We start from the raw sequence: 24,488 nt of genomic DNA, 5'->3' as shown, positions 1-24,488 counted from the left end.
ATTGGTGCCTGTGGTGTGGCTCCCCCAGCCACTGACTGCTCTCCATGCTTGTAAGTCACTGCTCTGTGGGAAACTGGTGGGGGAGTGTAGCCTGAGGGTGTTGAGACCTGGTTTTGTTCAGACCTGAGACCTGTTGAGACATCCTCATTTCTTGGATGTCAGGATTAAGATCCTTTCAAGGAACTCTAATACCACAGAAGGCTGAGTATCTTGATCTTACTTCCACTTCGTAGAACAATTAAGTAGCGTATGTAGTGTGTGTAGTTTTCCAAACTGAGATATTGCTCATTTTTGTAGACAAAATGCCCGAAAAGTCTTACCATTTTATGTCTGTATAATGCATTCTCCATAGTGTGGGAGGACATACTGCTGAGAAGGTCAGTCATGATTCATTATATAGACATTGAATCCTCTTTTCATCACATTTGCATCTTGTACATCTTTTCAGATACTTTTATTTGCCACTTTTCAAGTAAGTAGCTAAATCAGTAGCTGAGCTGTAAATAATAGTAACACCCCTCTAAAAACAGTTTTACTGTTAAAGTGAAGGCATATTTTAAAATTAAAATTTTAAAATTTCTTTGGTGCTAACTTGTGAAACGGGTGAAAACCTCTTAAGACTTAGGTAAAAAGCTTAATCCTTCAGTGGTAAATGTTAAAGGTGCTGGGAAACTCAAAGGAAGCATTTAAGTTTTTTTCCATCAGCTTCTTGAACTGCACCCAGCTTCTTGAACTGCACCAACCTTCTCCAAGCACAGAAAATCAAGGCAAAAGATTTAATATCTATAAAAACTGTTTAACAGGGAGGTTTTCTGTGAAACACTTGAAGATCCATGGCACTGCACAGACCTATTATAAAATCTCTCCAAGTCACCCTCTGAAAGCACAGCACCCTCTAGAAGTATTGCAGAAGGCTCTGGTTGCTCACCTATCATCACCTACAACCAAGCAGTGAGCTAGAAGAGAAGGAGAATCCAGGTGCATTAGCAGTCCTCAGTAAACCTCTGTTCTCCTGGCTTGGTACCCATAATGATTTAGGTAGTGCATATTGAAACTGATTGCAAAATCCATATTGTAGATCGAAGCTCCTTAAGAGCTTCATGCTCATCCTTGCATGGAAGGGTAATAGTCAGTGCTCTGAGCTTCCGTCCTGGAAGTCTAAATTAAGAACAAGCCTCTGGGCTGCTGCTAGGTCTGCAGTAACTTCTCAGGCTTTGTCCTGACTCTCTAACTGGCTGACCTGAGCTGCCCCCAGAATACAGATCCACTGTACCATACTGTCAAAACAAATTACTGTCAGGCAATACCACAGAGGAGACGGAAGCCAGGATCTTAGCGAAAGCAAAGGGTTGCTCTCCCATGCTCGCTGAGGAATTAAGGCAAACTAAATACTTTGGCAGGAAGGAAGCATTCCCCCTTCCCCAAATGCTGCCCCGAGACTTGATCAGGTCTCCCATGAGGAGAGGGAGTGAGATGTAAGGTGGCTCTGCTGGAACATCAGCCACGTATCTAAGTGCACCCAACACACTGCAGCACGTGCAGGCTTTGGGGAAGGGACTCAGAGGGCAGAATTTCCTCTTTGCATTGTTCATGGTGGAGGCTGAGTACAGGCACAAACCAGGGAGGAAATTTGTGCAGGGAGTGAGCACTTGGTACCCCATTTCTCCCGTGATGTGGTCTGAAGCATGTGGGCAACGCCAGGTGCTTAATGAACGTGAGGCTACAGGAGCGGGTCACCCACAGTCTCCATCCGCATCGGTAATGGCACTGGGAGCCACCCTGAGCTCTGGGGACACTTTTTTTGGCTTTCCCTGTGCCACCCACCGCCAAGGCCCAGACCGTGGTGGCAATAGATGTGGGCAGGGCCCTGGCAGCTCCGATGTAGTGTACCTGCTCCCAGGCACCACCGTGGTTAGGTACTTGCTTCTGCTCACTGCTCTGCGAAGGAGCTGCTAGTGGGGTGATTTGATCCAGTGGTTAAACTGGCTTTCATAGGCACTGTGCCTAGATGACTTTGGGAGAGGTGGGCAAGGAGATGGGACAGGGCAATGAGACCGCTTGAATAACAAAAGAGTAACTCCTGGTTAAATCTGGGCTGATACTCCCTAGGGAGCTAATAGTGCCTTCAGTTACTGACATGATTTCTTTTTTGCGCTTCACCTGTGAGTATCTCCCTGACTTCCCACATGCTACTTGCACCAGCAATTTCTTACAGCCTGCTCTGCTGCTTTCTTATATGAGTGTGTGCTGGATCTGGATCCATTAGTGCTTAATGAGCTAGATATTTAAAACTTACCATTTAGGTTATACCCCTATGATCTTCTAAATGAATACACTTCAAATATTTACAAATCAAAAGTACGCTCATTTAAAATGGCATTAAGTTAATCTGCTTCTACTTGCTAGAACTAATATCTCCGTATAGTTCATCAGAATTAACCAAAACATGTGGACATTGATGTTTCAGTAGAGAGACAGACAGAATAATAAAGAAACCTCATTTCCATTTGTAAAAGTCATAATTATCCTGACATTTAACAGGGTACCAGATTTCCAATAAAAATACAAATGAGGAAATTTCTTCAATCAGAGCACAATATGCAAGGCCTTCTCAGAACAGTCCAAACTAATGCAGACTTGAATGTTAAATGCCTATAAATACTAGAAAAACAGTTTGTGAAGAGCCCCAGGGCTTTACCAGAGTTGATGCTCTGAAAGGCTGTGATTTCCCCATAACCCACCTAGCAGCTTTTGAACTCAGCACCTGTTCCGAAAGTTGGCAGAGAGACAGAGGTCTCAAAGACCTTATGCTTTGACATACTTTTTGAAAATTAATGGGGCAATAAGGGAAGAAGCCAGCAGTACTGAGGAGGAGGAGGAGAGGTTTATCATGTGGGCATAAAATACAAATCTGTAGGGAACAAAGCTGCAACAGTCCTGCTGCTTGTAAAATATGTTGGTTTTCATTTACAATAAACTGTGCAAGCTGATCCCAAAATCTGCCAGAAATCCATGTTTTGTTATTTTGTTAACAGTGATTTGCAATTGACTGTGCGCTTTGTCATTATTTTGAGGAGACTTGGTTGTTTTGTTTGATTTAGAAATAAGCTCACTTACCTACCTGTGCAGTTCGGAGATACAATTTAAGCACTGTTCTCTGGTCCATTGCACCAGTTCTATGCCATGATTTTATTCAAGACTCTATAGTATGGGTTAAAAAGACAAGCTGAATATATTTGAAACTGGCATGCCTGATAAAATGTGGGGAGAAAAGAGTTTTTTTCGCTTGGCGGGGGGAGGCCTGCCATTTTTCTGTAACGTTCAGAGCTAACAACCCCTACGCTCTGCTAAACCGGGACTGGAGGATTTAAGGGGGGTAGTATTCAATTTGGAAGTGTTCATAAGAAGGCCTCTATACTGGAAATGGACTTTGAACTCCTGCTCAATAGACTAGAGGCTGATGATAAATCATTGTAAACCATGGAAATTACCTGTTTTCTGTGGCGGGCTGCGAGGGAGGGAAAGAACTGATAGCTGTACGTCTTTTAGGGCAGATTATAACCTCCTAACCAGGTTATACACCCCCTTCCCTTTTTATGCAGCTGAGAACAGTAGTCTCTTTCTTGTAAATGAGGTCTCCTACAATGGAGACTGCTGGCTGAGAGTCTGAATTAAAAACACAAGAGGAAAGACAAAAGAGCGAAGCCTGTTTAATTAGGATGAAAGATACTACCCCTCCCCAAAAATCCTCTAGTCCCGGTTTAGCAGAGCATAGGGGTTGTTAGCACTGAAAGGTCTGACTTGCTGACTTGGGTAAATGCAATGCTTGGCAGATGAAGTCATGCATAATTAATTGTTCTTTGTTGCATTCTTTCCAATGTAATGACTTGTAGCATTCACGCTTATAATAATAGATGTTTTCTGTGTGCAGGAGCTTCAGGACACCCAATTAAGGCAGTGGAGGGGGTAGCTGTGCAGCATCTCTAGCATCTGTGTGTTACCAACATTTGGGCTGTAACTTCTTTTTTTTTGCGTTTCTTTACTTGTTTCTAGTGCCTAAGACAGTACATGCAGCTGGCAATTCAAGAAGGTTGTGGTTCTCCTATCACGTGTCCAGACATGGTATGCTTGAACCATGGGACCCTACAAGAAGCAGAGGTATCAACACTTTTTTCTTTCTCTTTTTTTTAATGTAAACCCCCAAAACTTCTTTATCTACATAATAAATATGATCATACACTTTTTCCTCCCTTTAATTACCTTTAATGAGCTTTTGGCAAGAAGCCTGACTGACAAGAGGAATTGGAAACAAGCAGATGTTTTTCAAGGGTTTTGCTCTTTTTTTCCTCCCTCTGTGCCTTGGGGAAAAGCTTATTTGGCATCTGAACAACCTCTGAATTACCCATGCAGGTGACTTAATCGGAATACTCAGCAGAATTGCTAAGCCTCCATTAGCACTGTCAGTTAAATCAGATTTGATTTGACTGCAAACACTGAAATTCCTGCGTCTCTCAAGAGCAAAAACTCAAACTGGTGGTACACAAGGCCAGAATGTCTTCATTTATGTTTATATTGGGCTGCAACAACCAATTTGCAGCCCAGTATAAACATGCAAGGCTCTGTATAGTGATATGGAAAGAAAGGTCTCTGCACAGCACTGAGTGGAAGTTGGTCTTAAGAGATATGGGAAGTGTCTTAATTCCCAAGGCAGTGATGGAAGATGTTGAGAGCTCAGAAACTAAATGAGATTTAGGCAGATCTGTTTGCGTGTCTGGCAGGTGCATAATCTGCCAGAGTAACTGGAAGATTTGGTTTGAAAGTTAGAGGTGGAGAAACCGGAGGGGAAATGTTCTCCTCAGACCTTCTTGCACCACTTGGGACAAAGGGTTCAAGGGGGCTGTAGATGGCCCCTACCAGGCTGCCCGAGGGCCTCCCAGCAATGTTCAGGCAGCCTCCTGCCTAACTTAGGGCTGGTGTAAAGTTTCTGAATTGGGCTTAGCGCCAAACCCGTGACATGGGGAGGAGCTGTTGGCAGCCTGGCTGGAACCCTCATATGTGCCACCTGTTCTGTGAATCTAGAAGGCTATGGAAAACCGCAGGCAAATGTGATATGGCCCTGTGGCTATTCTCGCTTGCTTGCTGTGTGAGCCAGGTTGGCCCCTGCTGGGCCTTGGAACACAAGCCGGGGGGGACACCACGAAAAAGTGGTGGCTAAAGGTTTTTGACTGGTTTTGTGCATTCTCTCTGCATTTGTTTGCAGGGACAAAATCAAGGAGAATCAAACCTCCATCCATGAACTGAAGAATCTTCTGGATTCCCTTGAGCCCTACATATACAGATGATATAACTGTGGTGTTTTTTATATATATATAAAACAAAATTTTTATATATATATAAAATCCTATTCAAATGCGATCAGTGGCAGTGCATTTCCCAGTACCAAAAATGCCCTTTTCTCCAGAAAATTCAGCATCTCCTGTCCAGCATGCATTTGAAATGCTGTGCTTAGCTGAATCAGGGCCTGGGAGTTACAGCTATGTTCATTACGGTGTGCAGGCGTCTGGTGGAGCTTTTCTTGGCTGAATCCAGCTACTGTGGAAAGTAGCCAGCTGTTTGCCTTCCTCTTTCTTCTGCATAGATACAGGGAGGGCGTAGCAGTGTCCCTCCCACCCATCACACCAGATTGGAGGCCACTAGCCTTTACTGAAAATGCATTTTTTAAAGGGAATTAACGAATGGTAGGAAGAGTTCTGCTCTGTTAAGCTAGGGTTGTGATGCTGTCAGAATTACAGAGATATATTTCCCCTTAGAAAAGCAGGAGGACACTCCAGGGCACGTATTAATGGACCGTTAGCTTAATACTTGGGTGCTTTTTGGGCTGAAGGCAGAACGACTAAACAGCCCAAATGTGCATTAGCGTCCTGTGAATGAAGGAATGTTCTGACACTCCCTTTTGGAGATGTGCTTGAAACACAGACCTTCTGCTTGAAAAGCAAACAGGCCCCCCAGCCTAGTTAAAATGAACTGCTTAAGTATTTTACCAAATACCTGTTTCTTTAAGGAAGAAGACCCCCTCAAAAAACGGGAACAAATGGAAGAATAGATTGTTTCTGTTAATAATCTGAAAAATTATTACGGATTATGTATGAGCACTCTGTATTCTTTTTACTTCTCTATAAAGGCTGTACCATGTGAAAATGTGGTCCTTAAAAGCTACTATTTGAAAAACAGAACCTTAGTCAGATGGTAGAGATTGTGCTTAAATATGGCTATTGTTTGGTATGGAAGCACTATTTAGAATTACAGTTTATTCATTACACAGTCTGAAACTCCTGGTTGTAAAAGTATCAGCCTTCTCACCCTCTGGAGGGTCTGGATGTTTGGTCTCTGGCTTCTGGCAGGAAAAGGTTCCTCACTAGGACAGTTCCATGAGGAATTACATGTTGCCTGTACAGCAGGGGAAAAAAACTGTTGGTCTTTTTTTCTCCCCTGTGTTAGTATCAGGGTTTTGAGAAAGTGTATTTTTCATGCCATGTCCATTCCAGACTGTGCTGTGAGTGACGTTTACCAGGTACTGTTACAGTTTGGAGCAGAAATAGCATTTCAAATTGTCTTTGTCATGGACATGATGTTAAATTGGTTCCTATATTTTGGGCTAAATTGTGTCTAATTATGTTAGCTAACGTGGTTGTTTTGTTTGCTTTTTATGCATTTTGACCTAGCCTGCACAAGGGAGATATGGTGAACTTGGTCTTAATTTGAAGTGAAGGAAAGCTTTTTCATTGACTTCAGTGCATTTTGGATTGAACTCTCTTCAATAAGAAAACTGAACAATTAATAACAAAGCTTATAAGCAATTTATAACACATTAGAGCTATGAAAGTTCCTCTACTTCCCTCTCTCAAGATCCTTATTCAAGGTGTGTAACTGTCGTGGTTTAACCCGGCAGGTAGCTAAAACAACCACACAGCCATTCGCTCACACACCAGCCCCCCCAGGGGGGCAAAAACTCAGGTTAATATTTTGAACACGGAATAGAATTTCTTCTTGTATGTCTCATGAAGAAATGAGCAACCGTGAATAGTAGGAATGTGTCTCTCTAAAACAGGTGAATATTTCGTCAGTGTTTGGCGAATAAGCTGCTTATTCATAGAGTATAGGAGATGTTGGGAGTTAAGGCTTTACTTTTGATCTTTGTGTCTCTCTGGACCTCAGAAGAAAATGTTCCAGGTTTTTATTCTTAAAAAGCTTAAAATGAAAATTTATTTGAACTAGAATGTATGTTTTCTGAAACCCCGCTGTTTGGTTGTTGTTTTGGGGTTTTTTTAAGTTTTGGGTTTTTTTTTTACTTTAACAAAATCTGATTGAAATTGGTATGTTCCCCAGCAATTTTTTTTTTATTTTGACAAATAGTGAATTCAAACAGAAGGAATTGTTCCACTGGAGTGCTTGAAATCAAGTGCAACCGTAGGTCATATCTTGACCTGTTACATCAAGATAGCAGATGCTTGTAGTATAGCTGGTTTTAAGTACAAATAAATGGGGGGTGGTGGTGGTAAGGCAATGATTTTAGCTACAGACTCTGTTTCAAATACCTGGTTACACACAGAAAAGGAAAGTTTAAAAGCAATCTCGTTAAACAAGATATTTGTCCTTTCAAGCTCTAATAGTACAATAAACAAAGATGATTTGGATTCCTTCCTGGAAGCTGAGGGTAGAAAGAACATCTTATGTTAATGCAGTTCTCTTTAACCATGCAGACGACTTCTAGAATACTCCTGTCTCTCTTGGGAATTTGCTCCATTGATGTAATTGGGCCAGTTAATATCTGTAATCTAAATAAGGGGTAATTTGTCATGGTTTGAAATGGTTTTACTTGGTGCAAATCCAATCACCAGTGTAAGCTATGAATCAGGGTAAGTCTCAACTGCATACAGAGATTTCTCAGGCAATACTCTTGGATAATGTCTAGGGATTGTGCTTTGCTATTTCTGACTCCAGTGTTGTTTTGAAGTTTGTAGCATTGATGCCAATGATCCATGTGTACATCATCTGATTTGGGTTAAAACCATGCAGCAGGCAGTAAAGGAAATACTGATTCGGCCTCTCCTTTTGCCTCTTAAGTTTGACAAGGAGAATTATCCCTTTGCGTGCAGTGCAGATTCTGCTTATTGTCCTTCTGTCTGTGTAAATCTGTGATCTGCACCACTGCTAACCTGGCAGAGCATTGTCAGCACTTTGTAAAGCGATGGTGAAATGGGACAGGGACCCAGATCTTAGAATTCTTAATTGTGTTATATTCCATACATAGCTGAACAAAAATCCCATTGGGAGTCAGTTTAAAATACCAGTTTTATTTTTAATTTGAAAATTGGCTTACATTTTGCGAGGGGTGATTGAAATGGCAAAATGAGGAGGAAGGTGAGAAGATGTTGCAGGCTGACCTAGATTTTTCAGGGTCAAAATTAAAATTTTTGTTCTTTTTAATTACTTGTTTTTAAGTAAATCCAAGGGGAGCAAATGAGAGTCTTAATTTTGTTTTTATTTGTCACTAAATAAGAGCTCCTTAATGGAGAAAATGAATAGTTTAATATTTCATGCTGACTCTAGTGAGCTTGGTAGCTGATGAAGAAAGGTGTGGGTGTAATTTCTAACAATAAAGAGATTGAACTCCCGTACCCCTTTCCAAAGAAGCCCAAAGTAAAACTGTTTTGCACTCCTTGCAAAACTGGACAGTGCCTCTGCGAGTGGGACTTTCGCAGAGGTGGGCAGTGCAACCCTTTGTAAGCGGCAGTTGCTGTCAGTGCAGGATCTGCCCTTGCTGCGTATCTGCTCAAGCGAGAAAGGGAGAAGCACTTGTCCTGGTGAACTTTCCTCCCTCGGCATTATCGAGGTTTCTTTCATATGGGTGTGAAAGGAAGTAATATCTATTCAGTTTTCTTGATTGCCTCCTTGCATCTCCTTTGAAAGCCTGAGAATAGGTGGAGTAGTGATTTTTCCCTTTCCACTGTGATAGCCAGTGTTTAAAAACAGGGGAGTTGTTCCTTCTTGGCTCCTGGTTACGGAACTGCCGGGGTTACAAGGAACAGTCTGCCCCTGTGTAAGCTGAACCCAACTATTTCAAACCCTTTCGTTTTCCTTCCTTTGCTCTCTTTGTCTCACCTAGTGAGAGCACCCCCGTTGTTGTACCATGTTGGGCAATCTTTTTGGACCCTTGGCAAGGGTCCAGCTGGAGCCTTTTGTGGTAGTCAGCCTTCAAAATTTTGCTTTTTTTTCCATGGATATTTTTGCTTCAGGTGAAAGCTGCTGTTCCTAGTGAGAGCGCTTAAGTGTTCTTGTGCTCTGTGACAAAAGTACTTTGACTGCAGACATTGTTTACAGTGTATAGAAAACCAGAAAATTTATTTTGACTCATAACAGTCTGATAGGTCTCAAATCAACATCTTTTCAGGAGAGAAGAGTCCTTTGCCTCTCATTTTTTTCATAGGTTTTTGTTGTAACCTTAACTCAGTATTAAAAAAAAAAAAAAAAAAGCCCTAAAGTTTATCCTGTAGCATTTCTTGCTGCGTTGAATAATTTCTTAGCCTAGAATAAGAAACGTCTTGCTTTCTGATGTGCTCATGGCCTTTCTCTTTTGGTCCTTTGCTATCTGCCGTGTTGCTGGTTTGCTTCCTCCCCAAAGCTCCGTCCTGTGTCCAGCCCAGGGGTGTGTGTGGTTGTGCAGGGGAGGAGGTGTTTGGGATGGACTCCTGGGTGGGGCTGAAGACATTGTGTGAAGATGAACGTTTAGGTTCTGGTGCCAAGTAGGAGATAAACACCTAATCCCCTTGCCATGTGTATGGCTGTCTTTCGCAATGAAGCGTAAGTGAAACTAGAAGTTCACTGAGGAAGGGATTTGCTGATTTTTTAGGGGACCTGATACTCACGTTTCATTTTTTTCAATTGAGTTTGCACGTACAGCTTTGCTACGGCACTGAATTCAGACAGCAGCAGATTGTGCATTCCTTTCCTCATGCCTAAAGATACTAAATCTGTGAGGGGCTTTGGCTCAGCACCTCTCAGGTTTAGCTCCGTGAGGGTGCTATCAGGAGCTGTCTTTCAAAGCCTGGGGCGGTCAGTGACAGGTGACCGGCTGCATATGTTCAGTGCCCCAAGCTGCATGCAGGGAGGGGGGAGCTGAGCTGTGAAGAGGCTTTGTAGGAAGAAGACTGAGGCCGGGTCAAGCTGGTGGGGAAGGCTGGCATGGTAAGATCAGGTTTTCAGTGGGAGAAAGGGAAGCTTTCAGCACTAACTCTGCTTCCTCTTGAAATCTGCAATAAAACTCCTAACTCTGCTCCCACTGTAATCAAAGAGGCCGATTTTTAACACATGGGAAATTCTGGGCTCAGTAGAACTGCTTGTGAAAAACTGTTTGTCAAAACCAATAGCAAGGACAGAAAGACCCCAGACAACTAAACAATTCACTCAAGCAGCTCTTACAGCATTGAGACTTGCTCTTTTAATTTAGTTGCAATGAAGGAAAATTTAAAGTAGTTGCCAATGCCCACCCAGCTGGCGAAAAGCAGATGAGTCTCTTTGTTTTCCAAACTCTATTTATATTTGAAGCTGCCCTGGGGAGGAGTGGGCAATACTGAAATGATGTGTCTTTTGGTTTTTATAGAACTTTGTTGGTTGGCTTCATTCTTTGATGAAGCTGCTAAACTTCACTCTTTTTTACTTGTGTGATTAAGTTGTTATTTGTTTTCCAAGAATGGTTCAGCTGACTTCTGATGAACAGGTGAAGAGTTTCCCAGGAAGCTTACCGTGTTTTACAGTCATACTTACGTAATATTGTTTAGCCATGCAAATACTTTCATATTAAAAGTAGTTTACACCTTGAATTCAGAAACTGAATGAGGACAGAACTTTGACCCCAGGACTGACTTATGAGACTAAGGATAAGTTTTGTAAAGATTTGTTGGTGTTTCCCATTTTGATATTAAATCCTTTGTTTTCTTCAACTGGAAGTCTTTTAAGCATCTTTGAACACTTAAATCTTGACATCAGTTGGATTATTTTGTATGACATTGATTTGGGTCAAAGAAATTATCCAAACATCTGCTTCAAAATGCAATTTTAATGCCAATTGATTTGAGATCTTAATAAAGCAGTTTAATATCTTGTAATATACAAATGGATATATTATTTTATTTTCTTTCTTCCATTTACAAAAGCAAATGTATTCACAGCATGACATTGAATATATATTGGATTTTTGTGTCTTTGTATTTCTTCTCACATAAGTGCTGTGTCACACAAACCAGAAGGATAGCCAGGGCCAGTGTCTACTTCACTGAAGGCAGAATTTTGCCTTTTACAGTAATTTAAAGGGCTTTGGTGGGAAACTGGGTGTGAGGGTTAAGAGCCTTTTAACTTTGAAGCTGTCAGTTCTACATTGTCTCAAAGTGCTTCCAATGATCAGGTCTTGTATTAATATTAGTCTAGGTTTATTTTCAGTAAAAGAGAAGGACATTTGCAGTGCTGGTTCAATGTTACAAATGGATCAAATAAAGAGAACAATCTCAGATTTTGAGTCCAACAAACATGTGGCTCCTGACGTGTCCATGAAGTTTCTTTTGAACCCCTCCTTACCCTGTATGCAGGTTTGCTAATGTTTTAAATAGGGTACTTGGTTTTCTTAGGTAGACTGTTAATTGGAGATTAGAGCATTTAGCCTTTTAGGCTGCTAGTTTAATTATGGTAATGTGTAAAACGTATCAGCAAAGCTTGTTTGTCTATGCCAATTAAATGTGTTAACTTCAGTCCAGTTCCTACTGGGCTGGTGCATGTCAAAGGTGAATTCCAACAGCAATGGCATTAACTTTCTCAGCCCAAAACACTTAAAGTGAATACAAAATGGAAACCAGACTAGCTTTTAAGTTTCTGAGAGCTAAGCGACCCTTGCCATTAAGACTGGGAGACATGAATGAGGAACCGTTCATGTGAGCTGTATTCTTGTGCACGAACAACAGGCTGCAGTCTCCAAGGCTGGCAAGCTGTCACCCTTTGTTACATTAAACCAACATGAAATAACACTGAGAAGCCTGAAGTAAATAAAGAATCCACAGAGAAGGCTTTCCTATGCATGGTAAGAAAGATGTGGGCTGAACTACTGGGCTGTGTGGCTGAAATAGGAGAGGTCAAGAACTACTTTACATTTGGGAGAAGGAAGTCAAGGTATGGAAGAATGTGCTGGTGAAAAAAGCAAGCAGGAGAAGAAGGTGGATTTGAGAGCTAGCTCAGGAGAGCAGGCGTGTAGAACAGGGTGCTTATTAATTTTTTTCAAGTCTGTGTTTCTAATGCTTGTTCTGTGTGTTTTTTTTCTTATTTCAGATTGCCTGTTTGGTGCCTGTTGACCAGTTTCAGTTATACAAGAGGCTGAAGTTTGAACGAGGTGCGAACCTTTTGGTTTCTATTACCTTCCTTTTTAAAGTGTCAGTGGAGGCAGCAGTATTACATACTGCAAAGACAAAGCCTGTTGGGTGAGTTAAGGAAGAGACAGAGAAGATGTCTTTGTTTTGAAATAGTTTAAGAACAATCACTAGGTCTGACTGTGCTCTGCAGACGAATTTGAAATTATTTCAGTGAAGCAGAATCAATAGAGTGGCATCTTACTGAAATACCACACTTTTACTCAAGCTTATGGGCAACACTCTCAGATGGCATGCCTGAGACTCCATCGTTCTTCCCGCAGCATGCTTGTCTTGGGTCCTTGAGGTGGTGGTTGTATTGGTAGAACTAGGCAAGGTGCTGGAGACTGGTGCAGGGCGCACGCGGTCCTTTCATATATCCATAGGGATCTTCAGAACTTCTGGAGGAGACAGACCTTCCAGTGTGAGGGGGATTTTTGCAAACATCCCTGCAAAAGAACTTTTCTCATGTAGAAGCCTTGTGTGTTCATCTAGTATATTTTATTTTTTCCTGAGGGGTAATTGGACCCGTCATTACTGAGTAAGGCCTATTACTAAAGAAGTTTGAAACTGAAGGTCGTACTGGGGACAAACTTTCCTATGCCAGAGGTCAACCTTCTGCTTCAGGAGATGGTTCCTTGCCCAGAATGAAGAAGAAACTTGCTGGTCAGAAAGATGAGTCCTGTGCTGGTTTTAAAGACTGACACCGACTTGAAAGTCTCAGCTGGAAGTTGCAGCATTTTTCAAAGAACTCACTCCATGGTAGCTTGCAGGATGGTGTATCGGGGACTGATCTGCCCTGACTCTACCTGTTTTCAAAGTTTTCTTGAAACACTGTATTTGTGTTCTTGCTTTGCATGCATGCTTAGATGCAGATGGATGAGTATGAAAATGCAGAAGTTCATAAAAGTTAGGCACAGTAATGCACAGTAATGCACTTGGAAAGATGGTGAGATAGAAGAATATATGGGTTTTTACTGAATCTCATCTGGCATGAGTCACGGTGAATGACCATTAGTATACTCAAGTATGCCCCAGAGTTCATGGGCAGATGCAGATTGTAGCTATGATTTGCAGGCACTCAGGACAAAAAAAGAAAAAAAATCACAAACCCTGCTTTCATTTTTTATTTCTCCTTCCTATTTTACCTTCTTCTCGTTTACCCTTAATTCCTTAGGAAGTCCCTCCAGTTCATAAGCCAAGCAGTAGCTTGTCTACAGCCCTAGACAGTGGAAGTCAGAGCTTGTTAAATCACCATATTAAAGGGTTAAGAGAGAGACATTCTTGTAATACATTAATCTGTTTTATGTAAAACCTTTTTTTTAACACAAGACTGTGAAACTAATGATTTCCTGGTATCTCCTCCTTTATAACTAGCCAAAGGTGAACTCATGATCTTTTGTCCAACTCCCTGTTACATCTCTTTTTTTCACTGCCTCCCACGCACAGAAGCCTGAAACTTGGCTATTTTTTAAATCCTCCTTCCCTTTTGTTTCTTGCCTAAGTCTGACAAATCCTCCTCCACTGCCTCTCTTCATGGTGTTTTTAAGATCTGTCCTTTCTCCCTTATGGTAAGTAAAACTGGCATCCAAGCAGCAGGCTTAAACCCTAACCTTTTTGCCTTGCCCATTAGCCCCAGCAACAAATCCATCTTACTGATGCCTGGGAGCAATGTTTCCTGCTAACTCAAGCTCTGACCTGGACACCAGCACAAATCCCAACCCTGGCCAAGACCTTTTGACTATCCTGGGTTTAGCACTGCCCCCAAGGCTGACCTTTTTGGGCTCATCAGCTGAACCTGGCTTACTAGCTTCTGCTGGCCAGAAGCTCTGTTCTCAGACCTGACCCTAGCCTGGCAAAGCCTGCCTGCCCCAACCAACGTCAACATTGGCCTGAAGGTCTTTTTTCTGAAACTAGCAATGAACCTTCCTGATGGTGCTTGCTGTGGCCAAATTCTGACCTGAAATCTGCCCAGGGTCTCCCGGCAGCTGAGATCTGATGAGTGCCATGTGTCTGTGTCAACCATAGTGCAACCTAGCCCTTTTCAAACCTAGAATTACACAAAGCCCAGGCTGCTACTGCCTAACTCTGCCCTCTGCCACAGGCTCTCACCAGCCACGACCACTGTGTGCCTCACGATCCATTCTCGCACTGGCCCTAAGCCAAACTCAGCTGCAGCTCCTTGACCTAGCAGCAAAAGCAGTTCATCAGTCTTTGTGTTGAACCACGGGCCTTTTCCTAAACACATGTGTGCTCCAGTCAGGATGCAGCCAGGTGGGCAGAGCTGATGTGAGCCATAAGCTGCGCCAAGTACATCTTCTGAGGACCAAGAATTAATTTCATTTACTTAATGACAGAGAACATTTCAAAGAACAGAAATACGGCATAAGAGTAGCATTGCTCTAATCAGCCTTTCAGGGTTCATTTAAAAATAAAGAAAACCTTTATATGTGAAATATTTTGAGCTCCCTTTTCTTTTTAGTTTTCAGGTTTTTCTTCAGACCAGGTGCTGGGGAAGACCTAGCTTGGGCTCGCTAGGGTTTTTTGTTGCTGGGGAGAAGGAGTCAGCATGGTAGTGGGAATAAATAGAGTGCAATGAGTTTTCCAGACCTTGCTGTCTGAAATGTACCATCATCTTTTCCGTGCTTGCAAATACAATAGGCCAAATTCTGGTTCTTAAAATAAGCAGGTGCTAGGGTGTCCTTCATGACTTTTGCTCTGATCAACAAAGCCCTATCTTCAAACTCTTCAGCTTCCTATATTTAGACCCTCCTTCTCTCAGCTTTATTCTATTGAGATATAGGCTCTCTGCTTCAGCATCCCCTTTGCTTTACTACAGATGCTAGAAATAAATAACCAACTTCTTGGGTAAGTCTTTTTCCTCTTGCTCTGTAGTCTTTGCTACAAAGTCTTTTGCTCTTCAAGCAATTGGTGAAGCCAATGCTTCTTACCCTTCCAGGCATTTTCCATTGCAAGATTAATTTTGAGGAAAATTTTGAAGACCTGAAGAAGGACATCCAAAAGCTATTTTCCCCACCCCCCATCTGTGCTAGTTATTTTAATAAAATATATTTCCTCTCCATTTCCTTGTTTTTTAAAAAAATGGACAGATAATATTGAGTGAAAAAGCTGTGAGAAGTAATTGGCGTACAATTATGTATCTATATACACTTACTTAGTTTAATAAGGAATGCACTGAAAATATTCTTTCCTCTTGCGGTTTTTGTGTTTTTAGAATGCAAATGTTTTCTGGCTTAAAACCAAGGTTTCTTACATATCTGTAACTTCTCTGCATCCAGTCAGGACGTAGACACAGAGCTTCTGTGCAGCATGTTTTAATAGGAAGAAACAGGAATTGCTGTAAGTCTGCTTAGGATGGGGTCGATGTGGTCATCAGAAGTAATGAAATAGAGGAATAGGATGTGGTTAGGACATATGCATTATATTCTATTTCTGTGACAATTGCCCAATAGGCCTTGTGGTAGATGGTGAGAACGTCCATTTTATGCCTGACCAAAAAAGAGTCCATTTTAAAGGGAGATATTACTAATACTCTACAAAAGGCATGGGCTCATCTTTTCAGTGGGTACCTCTCCTGAGCCAGAAATTCTCCCTTCTTCATGATGCTGCATTTCCTGCATCTGTGTCCCACATATCACCTGCTTGCTTGCGTGTTTTGTGAGTATTGGCCAGATCCCTGCCCATTACTGCACTGTTCGGGAAGGCTTTCCCCTTGAGAGTGGGGCGAGCGTGGCTGAACTGGCTGTGGGGAAGCAGGGGAAAGGCTCAGGAGAGAAATGGCCCTAACCAGAAGATGGAGCAGTTTGTCAGAGTAATATAATAGCCTCTTTCCTTTTTTTTTGGCTGCTCAATTTTATTTTTTTCTGGTTTCACTTGTACTCCATGGTAAACCAAACAGTATGAGACAGCATGGATTGCAAAACACCATCTGTAGGTTCTTTGTAAAATGGAGGAAATGGGAGAGGAGGGAATTTCATCTCATGTGTTACATCTTGCTGCAACAAATTTGTAAAAATCAATACGATCTACAACCCAACTCCCCTCCTCCCGGTGATGTCAAAACCAGACATCCTGTCTTTCATTCAAAAACAAGGTAGGAGAACTAAGGTTTCCAAAGTTGAGTATGTTAAGCAGCTATCCGCAAGAACTGCGCTTTATCTCATTTTAATCACCGTTTAGCAACAGAAGGCATGTAGAACCTACCATGTGAAGACTCAAATGCAATAGCCAGTACTAGGTTATGGTCTTACCCAGTTCAGAGTTTCTTTTGAGAGGCACCAAGGGAAGCTACAGAAATAACGATTTCTCAGTCAGGACACTATTAAAAAGTATGTAAAAATGGAAAATAGCTCATACTGCTCATCCATCTCTCTCTCCCCTCCCCAGAAATGAAGCTGCAAACTATTATGTTCTGGCTTTCATTCAGTAGAAAGCAAAATGTTTGTTTGTTTTGGGAGGCAAAGGAAGCACATCTAAGAGAATAAGAGGAAAGAAGGGAACTAGATTAATGAAGTGGCTGGAGGTATACAGGTGTTCTGTTGGCACTGCATAAATTACAAATGACAGCCTTTGCCATGGATGTAGAAATTCTCCACATCTGTCAGAGCACTCTGACACATACTTAAAAATTACCTGTGGTCAGAGTATTGCGTACCTGTGTGTTCTGCAGCCAGCGGAGAGGATGATCACCCTTATGTGGTTCCTCATTTTAAATGTCCTGGACAAATGAGAGGGAGGGATGGCATTAAACAAACGGGAAGTTTTTGAGGTGAACAGAGGGGTTTGACATACTGGAAAAAAATGAGTTTCTAGTGCAAGTTAGGTTATGAGGTTTGTGGGGTGTCCTTCTCCCCAGGTGTTCATGCGTGTGTATCTAAATGCTTGAAAGCTCAGGGGAGAGGTATACTACTTTGAACACATATATAATTGTACACTTTCTAGTTTCTGGGTATCTGGACACTGAACTGATAGCACTGTTTTTCATGCTGGCTGAAGCATCTGCTAGATATCCATCCACTAGCCCCCTTCACTGTGGGCTACCAGCACCCTCCTGCAGAGGAGCAGTGCCGGCAGCGGGGTGTGCCTGGGAGGAAGTGCCTTCAACTGTTTCAGCAAAATTTGCCAGAGAACATATGTCAGGGGCCCTTGTGCAGCCTTTTGTTTTAAGTGGGACAATATTTTATCTGCTGGAGGTACAGAAGAACATTGTAATGGCTTTTGACATCTCACAGTCAGGGATTTCCACCTGCTCCTGAGACATCCCTTCCATCTATTTATTTTCAGAGGTGGTACCAGAGACACAGACACAACAGCCCTTTTCTAAGCCGGCTCTGCAGGGTGGGAGCGTTTAGCTGCACCTCATGGACTTGAGCCAGTATGAAGTGCGCCCACAATGGGTGCCCCTAACAGTGAACGTGTTTCAGCTGGTTTTCAGTTGCAAGCCCAAATTCTTTGAATAAAGGTTGGGGAGCAAGAGGAAGAACCAATATTTATCATTCACTGCCATGCGGTGATGCCTGTAACTCAACGTCTCCACCCTGAATCTTGCCGTGACTATTGTTGTAATCTGATACCTGACGAATAATCGTCATACAATAAAGAGAATATTAATCGGAGTTTATAGATAGAGCGGAGAAAACAAGGCATGGAAAGTCACTTGACATTAATTTAACAACAGTTCTTCTGCTATTTACATGACAGATACTGCCTGGCTTGCACATGTGAAAGACATGGCATGGCCTAATGTCACAAGACACGTGCTTTCAGCAAGCAGCACTTATGTTTGACTTTTGTACCTCCCTGTAAAGGCAAAGAGTAAGTCCCATGTCGTGTGTTGCCATTCGTGCGATGCTTCCAGTGGAGCTGCCTTTGCAAAGTGCGATTGCAGAGCTGCCTAAAGAAGAAGAGCAGGCCCGAAAGCCCATGGGCACGGGCGCAGAGGGCTTCAGCTTTCCCACCCACACGCAGAATTTGGTCATGCGTACCTAGACACACGCTGCTGGGATGAGAAGGGGACTGTATAAGCAGTTTTGTTTCTCTCTCTGTTACATTTCAGAAGTCCACTTGGACCCCCAGAGGACATGGTGCCCCGCAGCTGACTGCCAAACGGTGTGCCATATTGCACCGAGCGAGTCAGGAGCGCCGGTGCCAGTGGAGTGCCCGGCTTGCCACCTGACGTTCTGCTCCTCTTGCAAGGAGGCATGGCACCCGCAGCGCCTATGCCAGGAAAACCAAATTACTCCAGTACCAACTGAGCAGGGGTAAGAGGGGAACCCACGGAGGCAACATGGTCTTTCAGCTCCTTTTGGCATGGGCTGCTAGCTCTGTGCCTCATATTAGTTTCAGGGAATGGCATCCTTCTAACATCTCAGGCGCATCTCTCAGACTTTCCATCTCTCTTGGTGTTTCCTAAATATAATTCCACTCTAAATATTGGTTTAAATGATACATTTTATTTTTAAATACTTAATATTATTTGGGTACTTATCAAACTTGTGATGCTACGAACACTTCTGAAAGGTAAAGCCCTCCAGGGCTTTGAATCTGCCTAAAGGCTTTGTTTGCCTGCTAGAATTATGACTTGTGCCCGTACAAAAAATCCAATACACTAATATTCTGGGACCCAAACTTTGCATATGCTATGATTATGAAATCATACCTGCTTAATGTTTATATGATCTCTGCATAGCCGAATCTTAACTCTTACACAGACTGGGTTTAAAATGTCCCATTTGGTGTGAGAAATCTGATTTATGCTCATTTTGCATAGGTGTAAACAACCTACAGATAAGGTTACGTAAGACATTAATCTACAGAAAGAAAACACTTTTGTGTTTAAATTGTATAATGTCTGTGGCCATCCATCTTTGTTTTCAGAATCGGATTAAGTTCAGTCATGTGTGTTCAAAGTTTTCTATCATTTTTTGCAAGAAATGCAAGACTGACTTAAAATCTAAGCATTCTGCTTGCTAGAGACTCCATTGAACAGGAGTTGCTAAAGAGCTCTCACCATAATTTTTCTTCTCCAGGCTTCATCTTTGTCTTTGGTGGAGTTTAAGTCTATTTTGCTCAGACAGGGACAGTGCTATAAATTGCATGATCCAGTTCTGTTAAATGAATGGTGCAAGCTGTCTTACAAAGTGCTGATTTTTAGTACTATAGGTGATACATTTGTGGGGATAGTGAATGTTGGTTTTATGTAGCATAAAAGACTAAGGGAATGGAGTTGCACTTTTACATGATCTTACACCTGATAGTGAGTATACTTCAGTGTATTATACTGAATGTAACAAGCTTCACACATTAAGTGCATTAACACAACATTAGATGCTCTCTAAAATCAGCACGGTACACATTAGGCAGTGGAGCTGAATGTCAACAGTAATTATATTCACATTTCACTTTAATATTTCCCTTCTCTTCTAGATCACTTATTGGAACAGAGACAGAGGCACCAATTAAGCAGTGCCCAGTTTGTCAGATCTATATTGAGAGAAACGAGGGCTGTGCTCAGATGATGTGCAAGAACTGCAAGCACACATTTTGCTGGTACTGCCTACAGAACTTGGATGTAAGTGCTGCAGAAAAAAATACCTAGATAAAGGGTAATGGTGTTGGGATTAGTCAGAGGCTCTATACAAGCTCTCCACCAACTTGTTGATACCCTAGTGTACAGCTCGATTCAGCTTCTAACTTAATGTCTTTCTTCTCATTCATTCAGTGCTTTTATTTATATCAACATCCTTTTTCCATAAAGGATTATAGCCACGTCCCTGGGTCCCATCCTAGTTCTTTGAGGGAAATGGGACAGACTGGTTGCTTTCTGGAGGTCCGTTCTAGCACTACCTTTCTCTGATTCCCTCTTCCAGTGCAGTAGGTAAAAATAGTTTGGTTGAGAGCCAGGGAAATAAGTGTCTTCCACCTGCTCCAACTGCAAGGGTCACAGCTTGTCCAAAAAATGGTATGGTACTGGCTAGAGGGGGTTGTTTCACGAGTGAGTGCATTAAGAACTCATATGAAGTAGGTCTCCTTTACCAGTCCATCTCTAGTGCTGTGTTTGCTGAAGAGAATGATTGTTTAGTAGACTTGAGGATAAAAATGTTGGATTATGAACATGGATTATGAAGTGAAGATTATGAAGTAGTTATTTCTCAAGTGATACCAACTAGTCTCGACTTGTAGGGACTTCAAGTTTCCTGGCAGGATTAAGAGTACAGGAAGTAATGTGCTTGTGTATATGACAGCTTCCCTTTTTGGCACAGTCATCGGTAAAAACTGTGGAAGTGTGAAAAGGGCTTTCCCAGCACTTGAAATAAAATGTTAGATGCTGCATGGCTTTTCTTTTCTTTTTTGTGCTCCACAACCAGCAAACAATGAGACTTCCTCATTCTTCATCCTTCCTTTTCTGACCATGCTAAACAGGTTTTGCTTAACATTATGTCCCATTTCCCTGTGTGTGAGCATACTTTTTCAACATGAGTCTTGCAGCTTGCCTCAGAGTACATACAGTACACAACGATTGCTTAACACCGTGCTGAACTGGAAGACGCTCAGATTCTTACAGACTCTGCAGATGTGCCCTTCCCAAGTTTTCATCAGTTCAAAGGAGAAAAAAAACCCCAACTGTAGCTGTGTGATTCAAATGTAGTGTTTCTAAATGTGCGGGTTTACAGGAGCTCCAGGTGGAGGTGAAGGTAACACCTGCAGAGCCAAAGTTCAGGGCTGAAAAATGAAAGACGAAGCAGCATCAGGTTACAGTGCAGCTAGCTAGGGGAGGGTAATGCAGGGTATTAGTCACCTTCTGAAAAAAAATGATATTTTAATAAGTATTAATGAAAAAGAGAAAGGAAGCAGGGATTTCCTACTTCTTAAATTTTTCCTGTTAAACCTAGGAAAAAAAGTGTAGGGACAGCAGAAGAACAGAAGGTAGAAGTACCTCAGGAAGATGATCCTTCAGATTGCTAGTTTTCAGAAATATCTGTTGTTTACAGGTCCCTTTATCATCACCAAATTACAGACTAGGTACTTGTGCAATAGGTGCAACGCATATGCTTATGCTTTTTAAAAGTGGGGGAGGAAAGGCACTATGCAATAGCTCAGGTCCCAAACACACCACACTTTTTGAGACTGCAGAAAGTTTTGCTAGAAAATTATTTGGAAGACAGGTGAACTTGTCTGCCAGCAGCTGGTAATTTTAAAGCCGTGTCAGGAAGGTTGTGTTTCCAGTCCAGTCTTGAATGTCTCCCCACAGCAGTGTAACTTGCTCTTACAGCCTTTCCTTTTGTTTTTCAGAATGATATCTTCTTACGACATTATGACAGAGGTCCTTGCAGAAACAAGCTGGGCCACTCGCGTGCTTCGGTTATGTGGAACAGAACACAGGTGCAGTCCTTGTCAGCTGAGCAGAGCTCTCATGCATGCATGAAGCAAAGAGATTTTACCCTTCAGTGAAGCAACAAGAATATTATTTTCATGTTTTCATCTATTTTTTGTGACCTATGCTGTGCTTATGCATGCACACTTGTATTTTATTTTCCACATTAGCTAAACACATATTTTTCACCACCATGTCTTTCAGGTTGTGGGGATCCTCGTCGGACTAGGTATCATAGCATTGGTGACTTCTCCCTTGCTGCTTGTGGCATCTCCATGCATCATCTGCTGCATTTGCAAATCTTGCCGAAGCAAAAAGAAAAAACACAGCCCACCAACAACCTAAAGCTCTGTGTGTGTTTGAGCCTCCATCTGTACAGCATATGTATGTGAGAAAGCACAATGGTTGTATTTTGATGCCATACATACCAAATAATACTCCTTTTTTTTTTTTTGCCAGTTCTTGGGATAAGTGCCTATTCATTACAGGCCACTCTATCACTAACAAGCCCCAGTGTGGGAAAAGTCTAGGTTATTGTGCAGTATGTATGGTGTAGGTTTTTGCTTTCTAAAAGGAAAACAGAACGCCATTCAGTAGTTCATACCCTTAAATATGAGACACCTTTTGAGACTGCTAGAACTTCACCATCTTCCATCAGCTGCACATGACTCGATCCTGCAGTAATACTCTGCCTTTGCAGACCCAGTCATTACTGTCATGCTTTCTGTTGGTTCTTGGTGACACTCAGATTTCTCAAAAAGTTTGGGGTATTTTGTAAAAAAGGGAGAGGCGAAAGCCTGATTAAGTTCTTCTGTCTGTGAGCTTGTGTCCCGTTAAGGATAACAAACTGTTAAGAAAACATTTGACAGTTTCCTGTCAATTGGCTGCCATGGCATTTCTGTCAGCATTGAAATCAATTTGATTTATACTATTGATCTCCATTAAGGAAGTAAAAAACAACAAAACTATTTCTGACTAAGATAGGGCTCTCTTTTGAGAGGCTGGACTACCTTGAGAAAGCTGGTATTTTTTCTGATCAAACATGACATCTCTACCTTGAAATATTAGGAGTGTGCATATTTCCCTGCCATTGGGCATGCCTTTTGTCACTACCATGGGTGTAGCAAACTCACCGTGAAGCTAATATTTTAAGAAAGGTAATGATGCAGTACCTATTTTGTGTGCAGTATTGGGATCTTGGTTGTGCATATATGGAGTGGCCACATGGGCCATTACAATTACTATTACCGAGTACATATGCACAATTTATTTTCTAAGCAGACAGTATATTTTTTCAGCAGTTTACATGAGGTGTCAGCAAGAAGCCTGTTAAAAAGTTACTCAGGCCGGGGTAGGTCAAACCCTTCCTTAAAATCTTATGGACCTGCTAAAGTGAATACTTGAGAAATGCTGTGTAAGTGTAAGCTCTGTCCATTGGTGGGTATTTCTTCTGTCCCACTCAAGGTTAACAAACTCTGCTACCGATAATTTTTAGTTTCTTTAAATCTGAAAGGCTGTCATTTAATGAACCCTTCATTTTAATTTGGTGCCTCACCACCAAACTGATACAGACCCTGGTGTCAGTTACACCTATATAAATTCACTGAAACCTCACTGAAGAGCTGGAGTTACTCCAGGCTCACTCAGGAGTAGCTGAGATCAGACTCTGCTCCCTGGAGTTTATTTCCTTAATGGCTGGTGCTCCTCACAACCCTGGTTGGTGGCAGCTTTTGGTGGACTCCTGTCTGTGCATCTGTGGGAACTGATATGAGTTTGCACTATACAATCAGTTGTAATTCCAAACCCCTTTTGATAAGGGCTGCAAGGTTTAAATGAGATGCTCATCTGGAGCATCATGTCGGGCTCACCCTCCGCCGGTCTGCCCTCCTCCGTGCACACAGTGCAAGGCACCCAAAGAGTGCTGCAAAGAGTGTCTTTGCTGTTGCATTTGGCCAAGCCTCAGGAACTTTGCCTTCTTGGCAGCCGTAAATGTGACCTTTTTTTTTTTTAACTTCGCTCTCTGGTTACTGTAACAGAAGTAGTAGATGTTTTTATTTTAAGAAGGTGTAGTCTGTGGAGCAGACTAGCAGGGACAAAGGCCTTAAATGATATTGTCTGTTTTACTTTTTAATTGATTTCTTTTATAAATAGTGTCTGACTTTGCTACCAGCCATGACTGGAGGGCAGGCAGTGCTTGGCAGCGTGAAAGGCTATATTTATTCTCCATCCACAGCTTCGAAGGGAAGCAGAAAGGTAGTCAGTACATTCTAAATACAGAGTGCAATGCAGGCAACTGCCATTTATAATAAATAGAGAATGTTTTCTGTTTGTGTGTTCCTTAAGAGCAGCAATGGTAGTGCTTGGGGGTAGTTGTGACAAATTAAAGTGTCCAGCCCGTGGCTTTGCACTATTTTTCTACCTGCGTTTTTATGGCACTACTGTAATTTCCATTTTATTTATGAACTTGAAGTTGAGAGTCTTATTTTAATGAAGCCTCAAGGACAAATATATAGGAGCTGTATAGTCTCTTTAACCATAACCAGCATTGCAATGTACCAATATTCTTTGCATGTTAACCTTGATGCGTTTTTCATGTTTTGTGGTCTTATGTATGTCCAGTGCACCCACTGCTAGTTCAGTTTCTT

The 24,488-nt window shown here is 42.0% G+C and overlaps 1 protein-coding gene across 1 annotated transcript in view; it reads left to right on the top strand.

The window, feature by feature from the left end:
* Window positions 1–22,188, top strand: part of RNF144B (ring finger protein 144B) — a 31,235-nt gene extending 9,047 nt beyond the window's left edge. The window contains exons 2-7 of the mRNA XM_010285792.1: window positions 4,054–4,158; window positions 12,373–12,433; window positions 18,526–18,730; window positions 19,896–20,040; window positions 21,762–21,851; window positions 22,048–22,188. Coding sequence (XP_010284094.1) covers window positions 4,054–4,158; window positions 12,373–12,433; window positions 18,526–18,730; window positions 19,896–20,040; window positions 21,762–21,851; window positions 22,048–22,188 — 747 coding nt within the window. The remainder of the gene's footprint in view (window positions 1–4,053; window positions 4,159–12,372; window positions 12,434–18,525; window positions 18,731–19,895; window positions 20,041–21,761; window positions 21,852–22,047) is intronic.
* The last annotated feature ends 2,300 nt before the right edge of the window (window positions 22,189–24,488 follow it).

This window comes from Phaethon lepturus, unplaced genomic scaffold (assembly GCF_000687285.1).
Source record: "Phaethon lepturus isolate BGI_N335 unplaced genomic scaffold, ASM68728v1 scaffold7174, whole genome shotgun sequence".
NCBI classification, from domain to species: Eukaryota; Metazoa; Chordata; class Aves; order Phaethontiformes; family Phaethontidae; genus Phaethon; species Phaethon lepturus.
Note: the sequence above shows the minus strand (reverse complement) of the source record. Positions and strands in the feature narration are given on the sequence as shown.